We start from the raw sequence: 15,820 nt of genomic DNA, 5'->3' as shown, positions 1-15,820 counted from the left end.
GATCAAAACTTAACTGTTTTTTTACATCTGACACAAAAGGTAAATGCCTGCAGCATTGAGACAGCTGTAGGAGGGTTTGTTGACTTTATAATTTGCGGTCATATCTTAGAACAATTTTTTCGTCGAATAAAAAAAATATTTTTAAAAAAAATCGGTTTCTCGGTTCGTTATGTCGATAGTAAGTTAAGGACCTACATCTACAATTCTTTTCATACAATTTTAACAAAAGAAGTACCAGATTCAATTATTAGATCACGATACGCTTGCCGTTTACAAAAGGTTTACAGATTCAAAACTCAATCTGTAAACCCTTTAAACAGAAAAATAAGTTAAGAAAGCTTATCAGGTCGTTAAAATTATAAATTAAAAGTAAAATATTGTCAGAATCAAAAAGAAATCGCTGCTAATTTCCTACCGTTGATCGTTGGAATCGTTTATTGACTTTGCACGCCCAGCGAACAGCAACACTGATTTTAATTTCATATTCAGTCCGAAGAACAAAATCTATTTTTGTTTGTTATTTGCTTGCATTATCAACACAAAGAATTTCCTCTGATACATACAATTCTTATACGTAAAATTCGGTTCGTTGCATAATAACTTTCATAAATAGAATATTCCCGATTTTCAATAGTTTTCCGCAATTTAAATTATAACAGCGATCGTAAATGTCGCGAGGTAATTACCTTTTCATGAAATATAAAATGCAAATGATGTTTCCTCTCGGATTTGTATAATACCATTAAGAAGCATTCAATGCGCATAAAATTGAATAAAAAACATCTTGACAAAAATAACGAAAATACAATTTTTTTTTTAAAGAACATTAACGCCACGTGAATATTTTAAAATGAAAACGAGGAAAATTATTTTAGTTTTTTAAAGTCGTTTTGAGTAAAATCATAAACTCTCTGTGTCTTTTAATTTTCTTACCATTAAGAGACCGAACACTTACATACTTTTATTAAAAACGTTTTTGCAATATTCGTTCTCATTGTCTTTCAGGTCAAATTCACCTGTTAAATCTCACTGTGGAAGGGATAATAACAAGTTTTCTTTTACTACAAAAAAAAATGAAACGAAACATAAACGAATTGTGTTATGTTCAAGTGCACAATGTCGGCCGTGTTCTTGCTGTGCACCTCTCATCTGTTAATTTAATTCAATACATTAAACGAGACGTCCCAATATATTAGTTTCGGATGTTGCTGTACGTTACATAAAATTGAATTTTACGGTACGTTAAAGATGAAATTGTCAAATAAAAATATTTTTAAAGAATTTTCTTTGATTTCTGATTTTATTTTTATTTTTGGACTTTGACTATATTTCGGTGTTTGAAATTATAATTTTTTTAAACCAACGATGAAAAAAATCATTGATTTCTTTCATGACCCTTAAACCGAACCTATTATTAAATAAAGATCAAAGAGCCAGTCAAACTTGAATAGCACTTTGTAGCATTTTTGTTGTTTTGATCTGGAGTAGGTAGTATCATCACCATCATCATCATCGGTTTGTTTAAAAAAGCAAGGCATCAGAACAGTCGGAGCGTTTGCTGCGACTTAGCCCCGTACGATCCGTAATCCTATTTCGTCCGTAACCATAATACGACCGTAGCCGTAATACGCCCGGAACCCTAATACGTCTACAACCCTCTAATGCGTCTGTTACCAAAATGCAAGTCAAGTTGGGCATGGTCAAATTTACTGAAAGTGTTCATTTTTAAAATTGCGCATAGCGCAATTACGAAAGCCCGTACGAAGTACCTCTCAAATAAAACCAACAATTTACGACATTATTTTAGAAACCCAAAATTTTTTGCCAACTTTCCATTGGGTATTCAATTACCTCTCAAATAAAACAAAAACTAGCAAAATCGGTTGAGATTTACTCGATTTATGTGCAAAAAGCACTTAGGGCCGAGTAGCGGCCTTAGTCCAAGGGCGCAAATTTGAAACTTTTTTTGCCGTCATTCTATTCGGCATTCAATTATCTCTCAAATGAAACAAAAACTAGCAAAATCGGATGAGATTTACTCGATTTATGTGCAAAAAACACTTAGGGCCGAGTAGCGGCCTTAGTCCAAGGGCCCAAATTTTAAACTTTTTTCGCCACGTTCTTTTCGGTATTCAATTACCTTCCATAAAAAACTAAATCTAGCAAAATCGGATGAGATTTACTCGATTTATGTGCAAAAAACACTTAGGGCCGAGTAGCGGCCTTAGTCGAAGGGCCCAAACTTGAAACTTTTTTTGCCATCATTCTATTCGGCATTCAACTATCTCTCAAATGAAACAAAATCTAGCAAAATCGGATGAGATTTACTCGATTTATGTACAAAAAACACTTAGGGCCGAGTAGCGGCCTTAGTCCAAGGGCCCAAATTTGAAACATTTTTTGCCATCATTCTATTCGGTATTCAATTATCTCTCAAATAAAACAAAATCTAGCAAAATCGGATGAGATTTACTCGATTTATGTGCAAAAAACACTTAGGGCCGAGTAGCGGCCTTAGTCCAAGGGCCCAAATTTGAAACTTTTTTCGCCACGTTCTTTTCGGTATTCAATTACCTTCCATAAAAAACTAAATCTGGCAAAATCGGATGAGATTTACTCGATTTATGTGGAAAAAAACTTAGGGCCGAGTAACGACCTTTGAGCCCTCCCAACAAGCTCGCGTTGCATCCTACACAAAAACAATGTTCAGCAACTTTGTTCTACTCGTCAATACCTTTCATTTGATATATCACAAGCAGCTATTACGTGCGTATTTCGGTAGATATCGTCGAAAGACTGAAAAACACCTATAGGGCCCTAGCTCTGGAAGGGCCGACCCTACCATGCCCATTTTCGAACTTGACCTTACTTTTGTCGATACCAATCGGGGAAAAAAAGAATTTTGAAAAAAGGTTGTGATTTGCTCAAGCTAGAGGGGTCACGGACGGACGGACGGACGGACGGACATTTTTTTTATTGCGGATTCGTCATCTATGAACATAACCAAAAGCTTTGCCCTTACTGTCTGCTTCCAATTCGACGTGTTACAAACGGCATATTAATCTTATAAGCCCCCAGTACTTCGTACGGGGCTAAAAAAGATCTTTCTGAAGAAGAAACTCAGTTAAAATAACCTTGAAACTACCTTGCCATAAATGTCGAAGTCGAGTAAATAAGTCACTTTTTTCACAATCGACAAAACAAATTTTAAAAAAAATCGCTGAAGAATAGTTATTTATGTAACTTGGAGACTTTGTTGTCTAAGTAAAAGAATTTTGAATAGAAGACAAGGGCAGTAATCACCTATAATCAAAATACCGATTCTCTCGACTGTAGTCTTTAAGTTACATTGTAAATTTTACAGGTTGAATCTACTCATAATTACCCATCCATCGATTTGCTACAATGAAAATAACAATTTTCGGTACTGAAGCATGTAAAACCATATCGTGTGTAGGTGAACATCCAATGGAGAACAATTTTTTTTTTCTTCAAGATCACACAACCTATACTACATCCATATCGATCTCGTATGCTATGCGAGATGTTCTCATTTTCTGACGTTGCAGAAACTAACAATAAATAAATAAACAGATAAACGATTGCCTTTGTTGTATCGAATAAATATATTACAACAGTCGTGAAAGAAAATTGTATCAAATTGACTGTAAGCAAAGAGAAAGCCATTGCTCAACACATTCAAACCTCATAGAGAGGTAATAATAATAATGTAGAGCCCGAGATTATTTGTTGCGTTGCATAAAATGTGAAATGATTTCGAATGGGAGGTATAGACATAGAATGCACAACAGCCGAAGATAGAAATTTTTATTTCATTTGCAATAAAGTTTAACTTGAAGTTATATATTCTTGAAGACGTTGAAGACGTGGTATACGTGATCGAGCATATTCATATTGTGGACGAAGAAAAAAAATATTTATTTTCTCAACTTTTTTTTTCTCACACCATCTGTAACTGTGTATCATGGCACAGTTGGAGATTGGTATCTGATGAAATGCTGTTGTGATCTTAATGAGAGAGTATATAAAACTATCGAATCTGAAATTTATTTATTCGATAGTCGAAAATTGCGTTGTATCAATCATAATGTTTGCGCTAAATTACAGACTTTAGCTAAGAGTTATCGTTGAATATAATAGCCAAATGAAAATGCAATAACAATCAAATATTCGTTCCATTATGTTCGATGAAAACAATTAATTCTGTATTTCGGTTTTAGAGTATACGATTAATCTAACTAGGGATCGATGATCAAATATTTATTCGAAAGATTTCTATTGTTTGCTTGTTGTTGAACTACATATAATGTGCGTGTGGGGACTGTGTTGTGGCGTCATTTCAATTGAACATCTTTCAAATACGGATTTTATTCATCAGTCTCTAGTCCATATACTCGGTGACCATGCTTGTATAACTGCATCTACACGAAGCGATTCACTGACCACAGAAATCAGATTATAGCAAAATTGGTATTACGAACAAAAGCATTATTGTATGAAAATCATTTATGTTGAACGTTATTATTTCAGTGTACGACTGGCTGCAGAAGTGGTTCCGACTGAAAAATCTGCTTCCACACTCAATAATGTGGTTTCCAATGATCAAATTTCATTGTCTGTTGATGCCGTAAGATTTGCCAGAGGAATTTAATTGGAATCAGCAGGTTTTTGGGAGAACGTAGTTGTAGAAACAAGAAACGAGCCAGCAGTACGAGTATTTCTCATACGGCAAAGATGATTTTCTGTATTTGCATCAGAAATTTGAAAGACGTCGACATGGAGATGGTTGTTATTGTTGTCTGAAACAGTGTGTCGGTGGGAATGGCATGACTGAGAGTAAATTTACTTGTTTTATTCAATAACGATTTTTCATGTAGGTTTGATTAATTCGATTTTGAGAAGTATTTTGCCAACAAATCCAAACGGAATGTGGCCACACCGTCTAACGGATAATGTATGAGGTAGATATAGGAAGAATAGAATCGAGAAAATAAGAAGATTAAAATGATAAGATGAGAAGATCAGGCGGTATAAGGTACACGTACAAATGCTTCTTTAATTCATGACCAGGTGCAGTCTATAATCCACTTAATTGCAAAAAATATAGTCTTCGACCTACGACTGTTATACATCTGTTATTGATAACGACGGCAAAAATAATGACAAGCTCTGGTCACTTATATAGTAAAATACATGTTAAAAAAATTGAAGTACAAGATTTGAAATCAACCGATTAAAAATACTTTGATCAATGGAAGTAATTGCCCCGAGAATAATAGTAGATATATGCTTGCCGTATGTAACAGGTTAAATGAGATGAACTAAAGAAATCCCTAACCAGACCTCCAATAAGACTCGGACCAGGTCAGGTCGACCTGCAACCTCAATGGCTGAATATATTGAAAATGAACTGAAACTTTTTGTTTTACCTGAATTTACCTGAAATCGGAAAATCAGCAAAACTTGAGGTAAATCAGGTCAGATTTCAGGTATACCTGAAAAAAACCCGGATATACCTGAAATCTGACAAGATTTACCTGAACTTCTACTAATTTTCCGATTGCAGATAAATTCAGGTCGGGTCAGTTCGGGTTCAGGGATACCTTGAAAGTTAAAGTTCAGGTAAATCAGATCAGATTTCAAGTAGACCTGAAATATTCCGGATATACCGGAAATCTGACCTGATTTACATGAACCTTTTCAAATTTCATATAAATGCAGGTCAGATCAGATGGCTCAGATTCAAATATTCGCAAGTCGACATAAATAAAGGTTCACATATAGGGATACCTGCACTGTTCCGAGTGTTAGACCTCCTCCGTATGCTGACAAATTATGACCTTTTTTTCGTGCTTCATTTTTACTCGGGAATTAGGCCGATGATGTCAGAGTGTACACAAGATTTTTGTTGATCACACGGTCAAACAAAAAAAAGAGAACAAAATTTGCTCACAAAATTGTTGTTAAATGCATGAGACGAATATTAATCGTTGTTTATCATAAATAAAAGTGAGCAGAAAATTACATTTACATAACTCAGTCGTCGTGAATGTATAGTCGGACACAACACACAATTTAGAAGTGCTGAAATTAGTGTCAAATGCTGAAATGTCTACACGTTTTTTTCTTTATAACATCTGTTCATATATGATCCAAAGAATATTTTCGTAATATTATGTGTGATTTTGGCAAGCGTGTTGCTGAACGCGACACCTCCAACTAACGTGACGAATATTATTCGAGACGCTAATCGGTTTGAAAAATTGTAATACGTTTGAAAATACACAATTTTTTCTGCCGATTTTTCCCAATCAAATTCAGAGATAATTTTATACATACAATTTGACCGCACACAAATCTCGATTCGAGTTTGTGCGAAACATAAATAAACATGTAAAGAGATTTTATCTAAGTATATCATATTTAAAAAAGAAAGAAGAAAAAAAAAACCGAATGGGATAAACGGTATTGGTCTTATATAGGATTCGATTTATTTATTTATTTTGATTCACTGCCAAGTAATTAAAAATACCAAACTCTGATGAAATGATTCGAAAATATATTTTTATTTTCAAAACAAATTCAATCTCGATAATAAAAATCCGTTTGATTTCGGACTCGATTTTGACTCTCTTTTTTTAAATTCAAACACGGTGCGAGATGTTCTCATGCTAGTATTGCTTGTTCTCCGTAAATTGATTTAGGTAAAAAATGATTCGTAAATTTATTGTCAAATTCGATTGGACACCTCACTATTTTCGACTACATGAAAAAAAGGAATTCGTTTCCGTCGTCGAAATTAAGTTAATTTAGAGATACGTAGAATCAATATTGTAGATCGAAATGTAAAGCGGATTTTAACACCGCAGTGACAGGTTTGAAATTCAATTAAAATAATGAATTTGATTCAGAATGATATGTTTGGAATGAACTTTTTTTATTATTATAATCCCGCAATGGTGTACTTCATTCACAAGATCTATCTGATTAATTACGAGGCAATCAAATTTTTTTCGGTTGAAAAAGAGATCAGTTAAGCAATAGTTTGAAATCTAAAAGCGACCGCGTGATTGGTAATAGTATAATGTCTGCTTTGTGTGTAAGACAGACTTGAGTCGAAATTTATTTGATTGATAGAGTTGGGACTTTTGACAAACTTGGCATCTATCCCTGCAAAATGGACAACATAATCGTGTCAAAATTCGGAACGTTCTGAGGCGGGTAACATTAATTACCAGTTTGTGGAGAGGTATAACCGTAAAAAAGTTTCTTTTTTTCTGTTCGAGTGAAATTGATTGAACAAAGTACAACGACGTGCCGTAACAATAAATGTTGTGAAGATAATTTCTTTGTCACTAAAAAAGTTTTAATGCATGGCACCGTTGAACCGAGGGGGAATATTACTTTGAAAACTTTGAAATGAAAACTGAGAAATTAAACTTTGTTTATTAAAAAGAAAACTTTGCCCACCTTTATCGGGTACATTTCTATATAAAAAAATAACAGCGATTAGACTGCGCGTTTCTCACGACAAATTGCTGACAGTAATTACAGGTAATAATATGAACTACGCAGACTTGAGGAACTTGTACCACGTGTTCCATGTGAATAAGTAGTTTATAACATGAGAATTATAGTCATCAACGAATTGTCGAAATGTTGTGAACGATCGGACAGATTAGGCCCAACATAAATTCATGTACCCTTACACTAATTAAGCGATGTATTCTCTGGTGTTTCGTCAATTTATAAAAATTGTAACTCGCTAGAGTCGACTTTAATTCAGTTAATTCAGTAAATTCAGTCGGAGACTTCCAATCGTAGAATATTTTCAAGAGATTTATGCAAAATCTTCTACTTCATTTGTTCAAACATACGTTTTGTTATATAAGACTGCATTAGGAATAGCCCATCATCTACTGTTGTAGTCGTTGTAGATAACAGATGAATTGCCGTCTGTAACATTTTAAACAAACAATGTTTTACGGTGCACTGCCAGTTTACAACATAACGTGTATAGACAAAGTGTGCGGAAACGGAAACATCAATAGTGACACAGCAGAATTTCAAACTTTTCACTGAAAAATTCTAAACTGTCTATCGACCTGCTTCTAAGGCAATACCTTTCAAATACTTTGTAACACACGACCTCCGAGAATATATTTTTATATCAGGAACTACCTTAACCTTTATTAAGCTTTAGTGTCTGTTCATGTCACATTTTGTTTATGTTGCAGTTGATAGTTAAAGAATTGAAACAAAAAATCAGAGCTTTTGTTACGAAACTTAGCCATTAAAAACAGAAGATAACATTCGCATTGTAACAATGATCTATGACGAGTGTAAATCACCTCAAAATACTCGAAATCGTTCCGTGGCATACCGTAAATTATCATGCAAAATATTTGAAATAAAAAAAACTTACCCATTGAAACACATGCTGTACCAACAATTGTATTACCAAATATTTGGGTAATTGCCAACAATAGATCACCAACTAGCAAGCACGCTACGTAATATGTTTGGCATCGCCAATGAAGTACATGATGGTTTGAGGGTAATAAAAATCCAGTTACTAAAGTGGCCGTTAAAAATATCACGGATATTAACAGTCCTATGGCATACAGCACAAAGCGGACGTCCTGGAAATAATAAAATCAGAAAAAAAAACATTTTATTCCTCGGTTTTTCGGAAATATTTGTGTAAACATTACAAGTAATCACAGTCTGAATTGTATGAAAGCAAGAACGAAAAAACATGAAAACAAAAATATATAAACTGTGAGAAATATTGAAATAAAACAGAAGTTTTTGAACTGTGCATGCCGAGACAAACACCGGTGAAGAGAAAAAAAAAAATCGTTGTGTTGCTATATAAGGCTGGGACATATTTTAATGAGCCGAATGTTTTCGTATTGTAGGTTTTGTTTACTGTCTGATCCGAGAAAGTTGTCATCGTTCCGCTAAGAAACTGTATAACTTCGACAATCTTCTGTTGTTCGAAGTAATAAAGTCACTCAGATTGAACAAAATAAATAATAGAATTGGTGGTCGTGCTGCTGGAGAAACACAGAATTACTTGTTAGCCATCTGAGTTTAATTAAAATATTGATTCAAGAGATTTAATGGTTTCGAAATGAAAAACCGAATTGTCTCTGTAGTATCGCTATCACAAAAAGATGGCAACTTGCTCGATGTTTCAATGTGCATAGCACACATAACTCAATTGCTCAACAGAATTGTTTGTGTTTTGAATCAAGAAGATGGTTTTGAACGGATTTGTCCTCATCACAATGAATAATTGTATACTTTCAATTGCAGTGCCTATATTCGCGAAAATATCTTCACAAATTTTCTCAAAATTTCGTGATTTTCTCAAATTTTCACAAAAAACTTTTTGCGAAAATTCACGAAAATTTGAGAAAATTCGTGAAAATGTTTTCGCGAATATAGGCACTGATCAATTGAATGGATGAGTGAGCTAAAATTGATCTAAGAGAAACAGACAAACGGATAGTCATTTGTTATCGACAACAACGACAAGAAAAAGCGATGAGCTCCGGCTAGTTTTGTCTTATGTAACGAAATGTGTGACAGAAATATTGAAGTAATAGATTTTGAATCAAGCACTAGGAAATACTCTACAAAAATGAAATAACAGATTTCATGACTTTGTTGCCATGCTTCTCATGTACACAGTCTAGCTAGGGCTCATAAGTAATCTTGGTCAACAATAGTATTTTACAAAAAACGATCAAAAGTAGATTTTTCGTGTGAACTTTGTTGGTCCGAAGCGTAGCCGAGGTCAATAAACACAAGAAAACGAGACTTTTCATTTCCCTAGTTATGTGATTGCCTGTACATGTTGAGGGCGGTTTTCGACGCATGTAGCATGTAAAAGGTATTTATTACACAAAGACAAAACCAAAGGATAAGATTATACCAGAGTTGCTACTCAGTAATGTTGCGTTAGTAACTAAATAAATTGAAGCCTCGCTACTTACATATGTTTTGACTGGAACGGTCTCTGGTCCCGAAAATTGTTCGGCACACGTAAATATATCCACATTCGAGTCAATATCATTCAATGTATGCTCCAAGCAATATTCACTGTACGGGAACTTCCTTCCAGTTTCCGAAGTCACAGATCCATCTGACTCATCAAAATAGTTCGTTTGAAATTTGCCCGCGACAGTATAGCGATGATTACTTTCACACTTCGGAAAACCGTACACAATATCAACGGCCGAAGAATTAATCAACTTTTTCGATAAAACGTCATGTCCATCTTCCAGCACAATGCAATTGGCAAGCTCTTCGTGATAAACCGATTGCACACCGCAACACTTTTTCACTTTTGTTAGTTTGATCGGGGCTGTCAACGAATTGGCACCTTCTGGCCGTGGAAAGCACACGAGTGCCATGTCCTTTTCAACGCAATAGTCGTCTCCCGACACCAATTGAGCCTTTTCGGAAATAAATAGCGAACCGTTCGAGAATAATACGAAATCGGTAGATCCAACGAACAGTTCCGGATCATTACATGTTGCTGGTTTCGTTCCTTCCTTAATTTTGAAGAAACGTGGAGCCTCTCCCTTCGGCATGAAGTAAGTCTTCTTATTCAGTAAATACACATGAGGCACCCACATTTCCGTGCCGCCGATATTGCATTGTCTGTTTGGGTCCATTCCCTCGCCGAGACGACAACATTTATTTATTGTCACTGGTACGGGTACACGACCGGAACGCACACAATCCGTCCATAACATAAACACGAAAAGTAGGCCAATTAAATTTGCCGAAAAGTGATTCAGCAGGTGCATTTTAATCATCTTCGTATAATGACCGGACCACAATGATCAAGTTTTTCAAACTAAAAATAACTTTTATTTGTCATCACACATTGCCTCTACACTGCTCTCAACTGTCGATTCGAATTTTTTTTTCTTTAAGAAATTTTCACAATACCAGACGGTGTATAGGTAGGCACATTTTTCATAACTAAACGAAATTATTTATATTTCGTTGCTGTCGTTCTGCAACTATTTGGGAATTTTATTTAATTCGCAAAATGATAATTGTTGTGAAAACTTCGCTTTTTTCGAAATTATTTATGTTTTAATTTCACAGAAACTCAAAAATAGCCAAACGAATTCCCGGTTAACGTTGTAATAATCACCGCCGCGTTACTAACTTCTTAATACTGACAAAAAGTTTAAATTAAAAACAAACTGCTTAATTACACTTTGTTTTGATAGTTTTAAAGAAAATTATTGTGATTTTAAAAGTCAAATACTAGTGAACAACATAACCACTGTTATACATAGAAAAAATAACAAAAAGAAACCGAGAAAACCCGTTATTATGAATCGCTTTTGAATTGAAATAAAATCGTGTTCTCCACTTCGCGTCTAAAATGTAACTAAACAGAGCAAACAAAAACTTCAAGCACAGAGCGTCAAAAAATGTGTTTTACGACACGAAGAGAAATTTCAAGACTTGCGGCTACCGAATGCGGATGTATTTATAAAAAAGAATTGATGATTACAGTGCCACACTACTAAATACCCAACAGCACAAAATGTATGGCAAGAAACGCAACCACTGTCAAACAATGAAATCTCCTCCCACTTTCCATTGTTGTAAAGTAAACACAGAAGTGAGTGTCCGTCAATTTGACATTTTGTTTTGAGCATAACGTAATGTTTGATATCAGATCAGATCTTGTACTTCTATACAACTTCTGATACAGTGTTTAAGGAGAGCGATTTTTGACCACTTTGTTTAAACTGGTCTCGGTGGCACACGTCAAAATGAGAGAAATCACATACAAATTTAAACTGGGCTCAACTCTCAATTTCTTTTTTCATTGATGAATATTTGACAGCTGACCCCGAGACCAATTAAATTTAACTGGTTTTCGCTCTCCTTAAACACTGTATGTCTGTCATGATCAGAGCGAGAAAACCGATGACTAGTTATTATAACTTGCCTTGGGGTACTTGTCAAAGTATTTACTTCTCTTTCAACGTGGTACGTTGAGAGCGAGAGGACCGAAAACCAGTTTATTATAACCTGCCTTGTGGTACTTGTCAAAATATCCTTTCTCTTTCATCATAACACTCTATAGACATTATCATTCATTGTTGACGTCGGTGACAACAGATAGGTGTATTAATAGTCTTTTCTGTTACCTTTCCGTAGAGCATATGAATCATTCATTGAACTTGATCAATTACCTATGTATACCGTTGACATCAGCAAGAGCTTCAAATGGTAATCTAAAATTATGGTACCCATACTTTTTATGCTATATCTTCAATGCTATGAGCATGTGGTAGTGCATTGTATAGTCGAGGTTTATTATTATGCGTTTGATTGCATTTTTCTTCTATCGAAAAGTAAATTTGAAGAGAATACACTCGGTGTGTATATATACCTATGCGTGAGCATTTACTGAAAATTTTTTGTTTTTGTTTTTCTTGTGTGGTTTTTCGCATCTACACATTGTAATGATATACAGTACGGCTAAGTCATCTGTTAGCGTGATCAACTTTAAAAATTAGAGATGTGCTCGGCTAATGTTGTCTTATACAATGAGAAAATTTGTTGAAGTATAATAGTTTTAGTATTGAGCTGATCAACCTCTTAAGAGTACTTCGGTCATAAGAAGCTCAATATTTAATTTTTTAAACAGCAAATTTTCTCGGGATATCTGTTCATTCTTTTTCCTTGTCTTGTGTCACTTTGGTCTGATGAAAAATCTTCTACTTCATTTGTTCTACTTTAAATATTTAAAACAGCACAAAGAGCTATTCATCACATATGTTTGTCCATCATAACAGATGACTAGTCGTTTCTGAACGCTTCAACAGAAACAGATGAGTGAGGATGAGGAAATATTGTAAATTGAATTTGATGACCACAGTTAATATCCGTTGTTTAGTTATACAGCATCACGGATAATCATTCAACCAACCAACAAATTGAAATATTTTTAGCGCAAATCCTTTCCGTGATTGAGTTCAACGAGTGGAAGACTGAAGTGGTGTCTGGTTTTATTATATCAATGCTGTTGACTGAAAGTCCTACAGGAATATTATGCACGCTGTGTGTGTATCACATGGACGAAAAGGCAAACTCTCTGCCACTTAAAAATATTTCCATTGTTTTTGGCACTCTTCCAATTATTCATTCAAACACTTTGTTAGGGCGCCCCTTTGAGTTTTCCATATACGGATAAATAAGCTTCATCGAATTTGTATTATGTACAACCGTATGAGCAAAGTATAAGTGTTTTGTTATATGTATATTTAACTAACGAAATTAATTGTTTGTCGCATTTCTGCATTTATTCTGTTTTAAGAGCTGCCACAAACAAGCCATTGGAGCGCTCGACATCTCTGTTTTGCTTTAGACAGCACGAAAAATTAGAAATGAAATGTTATGCGAATAGCGTAAACTTGATAAAGATTATAATTTGCAGTTCCTTGTTTTTGAATTGGGGAGCTTTGCCGCTCATAATGCCATTAGCAAAATTTCCCTTTTTACTTTTTATGTTCGCATTTTTTGCAGATGAGTAAGTATATGTTGGTGGAAAATGAATGAAATTAGCAAAACGCAATAATTTTGCTAATTGTCTCTGTTGTGTTTTCCAGTATCCATAGAATGTGTTTTACTCACTGAATGGAAATGATCAATGTCTTTTTATGAATTAAAGGCATTCAGTTCGCAAGTAAAATAGAGAGGAAAAAAACGTCGCCCGTAAAAGAAGTTTGGATATTCTATTAGAATGAACATCACAGATAATAAATTACTGTTATACGCGGCTATAAAATATCGTTCTATCAGCCTCTATTCAGTCATGAATTTTAATGCATTTGTTTTGTTGACATGTTATATAATTAATTGTTCCAAAAAATAACAAACATGCAATTATTTACGGACGAAATCAAAAACGGACCAATTTATTAATTTATTAATTAAATTTATTGATTTTTTTTCAATAACTTTTTTAAATAGAGTTGTTTTCACTCTCACAGACCGCATGCCATTAGGATAGTTAACTGAATCTATTGATTCAAACTATTACTTCAATTGATCGAAGATTTTCATAGATTGATTTCGGAAATCTTTTACTTCATTTGATTGGAACATGCTTTTAGCTATATAAGTCATCATTAGTCAGTGCTTGTCGTTTATTATTGCTGTCGTTATCGATAACAGATGACAGCTGTCTGTAACAGGTTATAAACACGGCATAGTACATAAAATAAACCAGGCATTAGCGGTTCATTTTTGAAACGTCAAATGAGGGACCTAATACATACAATGCATGAAAATGAACTCAAATGAAAAATGACATAAATTGAAATCGCAAACCACAAAGACTACTAGATAATTCAGGTCCCTAGTCAAATCAAGCTCTACTGCCTGGTTTACTTGACTCTGTCGTGGTTACAAACGATAAGTGAGAATAGCGAGGATTGATTTCAGATATCTTTGACTTCATTTGTTTTAACATTTAAGTACAATCGCTAAACCGAACTGGTGTGCATACGTTATTTTGCACCAGCTGGTCCCATTTGGAATTGTATGTGACCAGCTGGTGCAAAATACCGTATGCACACCAGTTCGGTTTAGCGATTGTTTTATTTTGATAAAGATCAGAATATAAGGAGAAGAAATAGAAAACATTTGCTATTTTTGACAATTGATATGAATATCTAGATAAGATTTTGTTGTAGAACGGTAGAGTAAAGTAAACCAGGCAGGAACGCTTGATTTGAGGCGTGGGGTAATTTCGCACACGGTGCCAAAATAACGCATTTTTCAAATACGTAAAAGGTGAACTCGCACGCGATTTTTCGATACCAAAATTTTGTAAAAAGAGTCATTAAGTCGATGACATGGCTAAAAAGCATTTGCAGCAATAAACTTTCGTGTGCGAGTTCACCTTTTACGTAGTTTAAAAGTGCGTTCATTTGGCACCGTGTGCCAGATTATCCGATACCTGATTTGACTAGGGACCTGAATTATCTATAGTAGCCTTTGTGTCTTGCGAATAAAATTTTGCAATTTCTGTCAATGTTCATTTGCGTTCATTTTCATACAGTTGTGTTGGGTCCCTTATTTAACGTTTCAAAAATGTATCGCTCCTGCCTGGTTCATTTTTTTCTCTGCCGTGGTTGTAGACAATCGAATCAGAATATATATTTTGTGTCGAGGCAAAGACAAACCCGAATTACCTCTCCTGATAAGTACAGAATATACGTTTTACTATACAGAGACATATATAAAAAGTTATTTATGCCTGGAGAGGTCTCAACCGTAAGTGTTCAGTGTTAGAGGCATATAATGCTTAGCTAAAATTGTAGCCTACATTTGTGTGTCTCATATTTCATTTTTGGTGATATCTTTTCATCATAATCCTTTTAATAAAAAAATTTACGGTCGCAACAACGGCCACGAATTTTTGTTAGCTTTAAGGCCAGGTGAAGGTGTTTACTATCGCAAAAATTTGTAAACAAATTCACCTGGCCTTGAATAAAATCTAGATTTGGTTGTGGTCATTTGACCAGCTCTGAGAATTCAACGGAATTTTCATAAACTGCTCAGTTCCAAGTCCCAAGGAGTTCTTGACTTTAGCTCTCCAATGAACCCATGATCATGATTTTAGATTCGTAAAATTCACACGCGAAAACATGATTTTTCGACTTTTAGAGACCAGCCAGTACATCGTCGAAAAAAACATTTAGAGTGGTTTCGGCGCCTACGGCTCAAGACCTATCCAGGTATT

At 34.6% G+C, this 15,820-nt stretch overlaps 1 protein-coding gene across 3 annotated transcripts in view; it reads right to left on the bottom strand.

The window, feature by feature from the left end:
• LOC119085989 (probable G-protein coupled receptor Mth-like 1) overlaps positions 1 to 11,448 on the bottom strand; it is a 38,911-nt gene extending 27,463 nt beyond the window's left edge. For all 3 annotated transcript variants that reach the window (XM_037196554.1, XM_037196555.1, XM_037196556.1), the window contains exons 1-2: positions 10,026 to 11,448; positions 8,447 to 8,663 (exon numbers count right to left, since the gene is read on the bottom strand). In XM_037196554.1, coding sequence (XP_037052449.1) covers positions 8,447 to 8,663; positions 10,026 to 10,853 — 1,045 coding nt within the window. In that variant the 5' untranslated portion in view covers positions 10,854 to 11,448. The remainder of the gene's footprint in view (positions 1 to 8,446; positions 8,664 to 10,025) is intronic.
• Between the last annotated feature and the right edge of the window lie 4,372 nt (positions 11,449 to 15,820).

This window comes from Bradysia coprophila, chromosome IV (assembly GCF_014529535.1).
Source record: "Bradysia coprophila strain Holo2 chromosome IV, BU_Bcop_v1, whole genome shotgun sequence".
NCBI classification, from domain to species: Eukaryota; Metazoa; Arthropoda; class Insecta; order Diptera; family Sciaridae; genus Bradysia; species Bradysia coprophila.
This window is presented reverse-complemented; position numbering and strand designations above follow the sequence as displayed.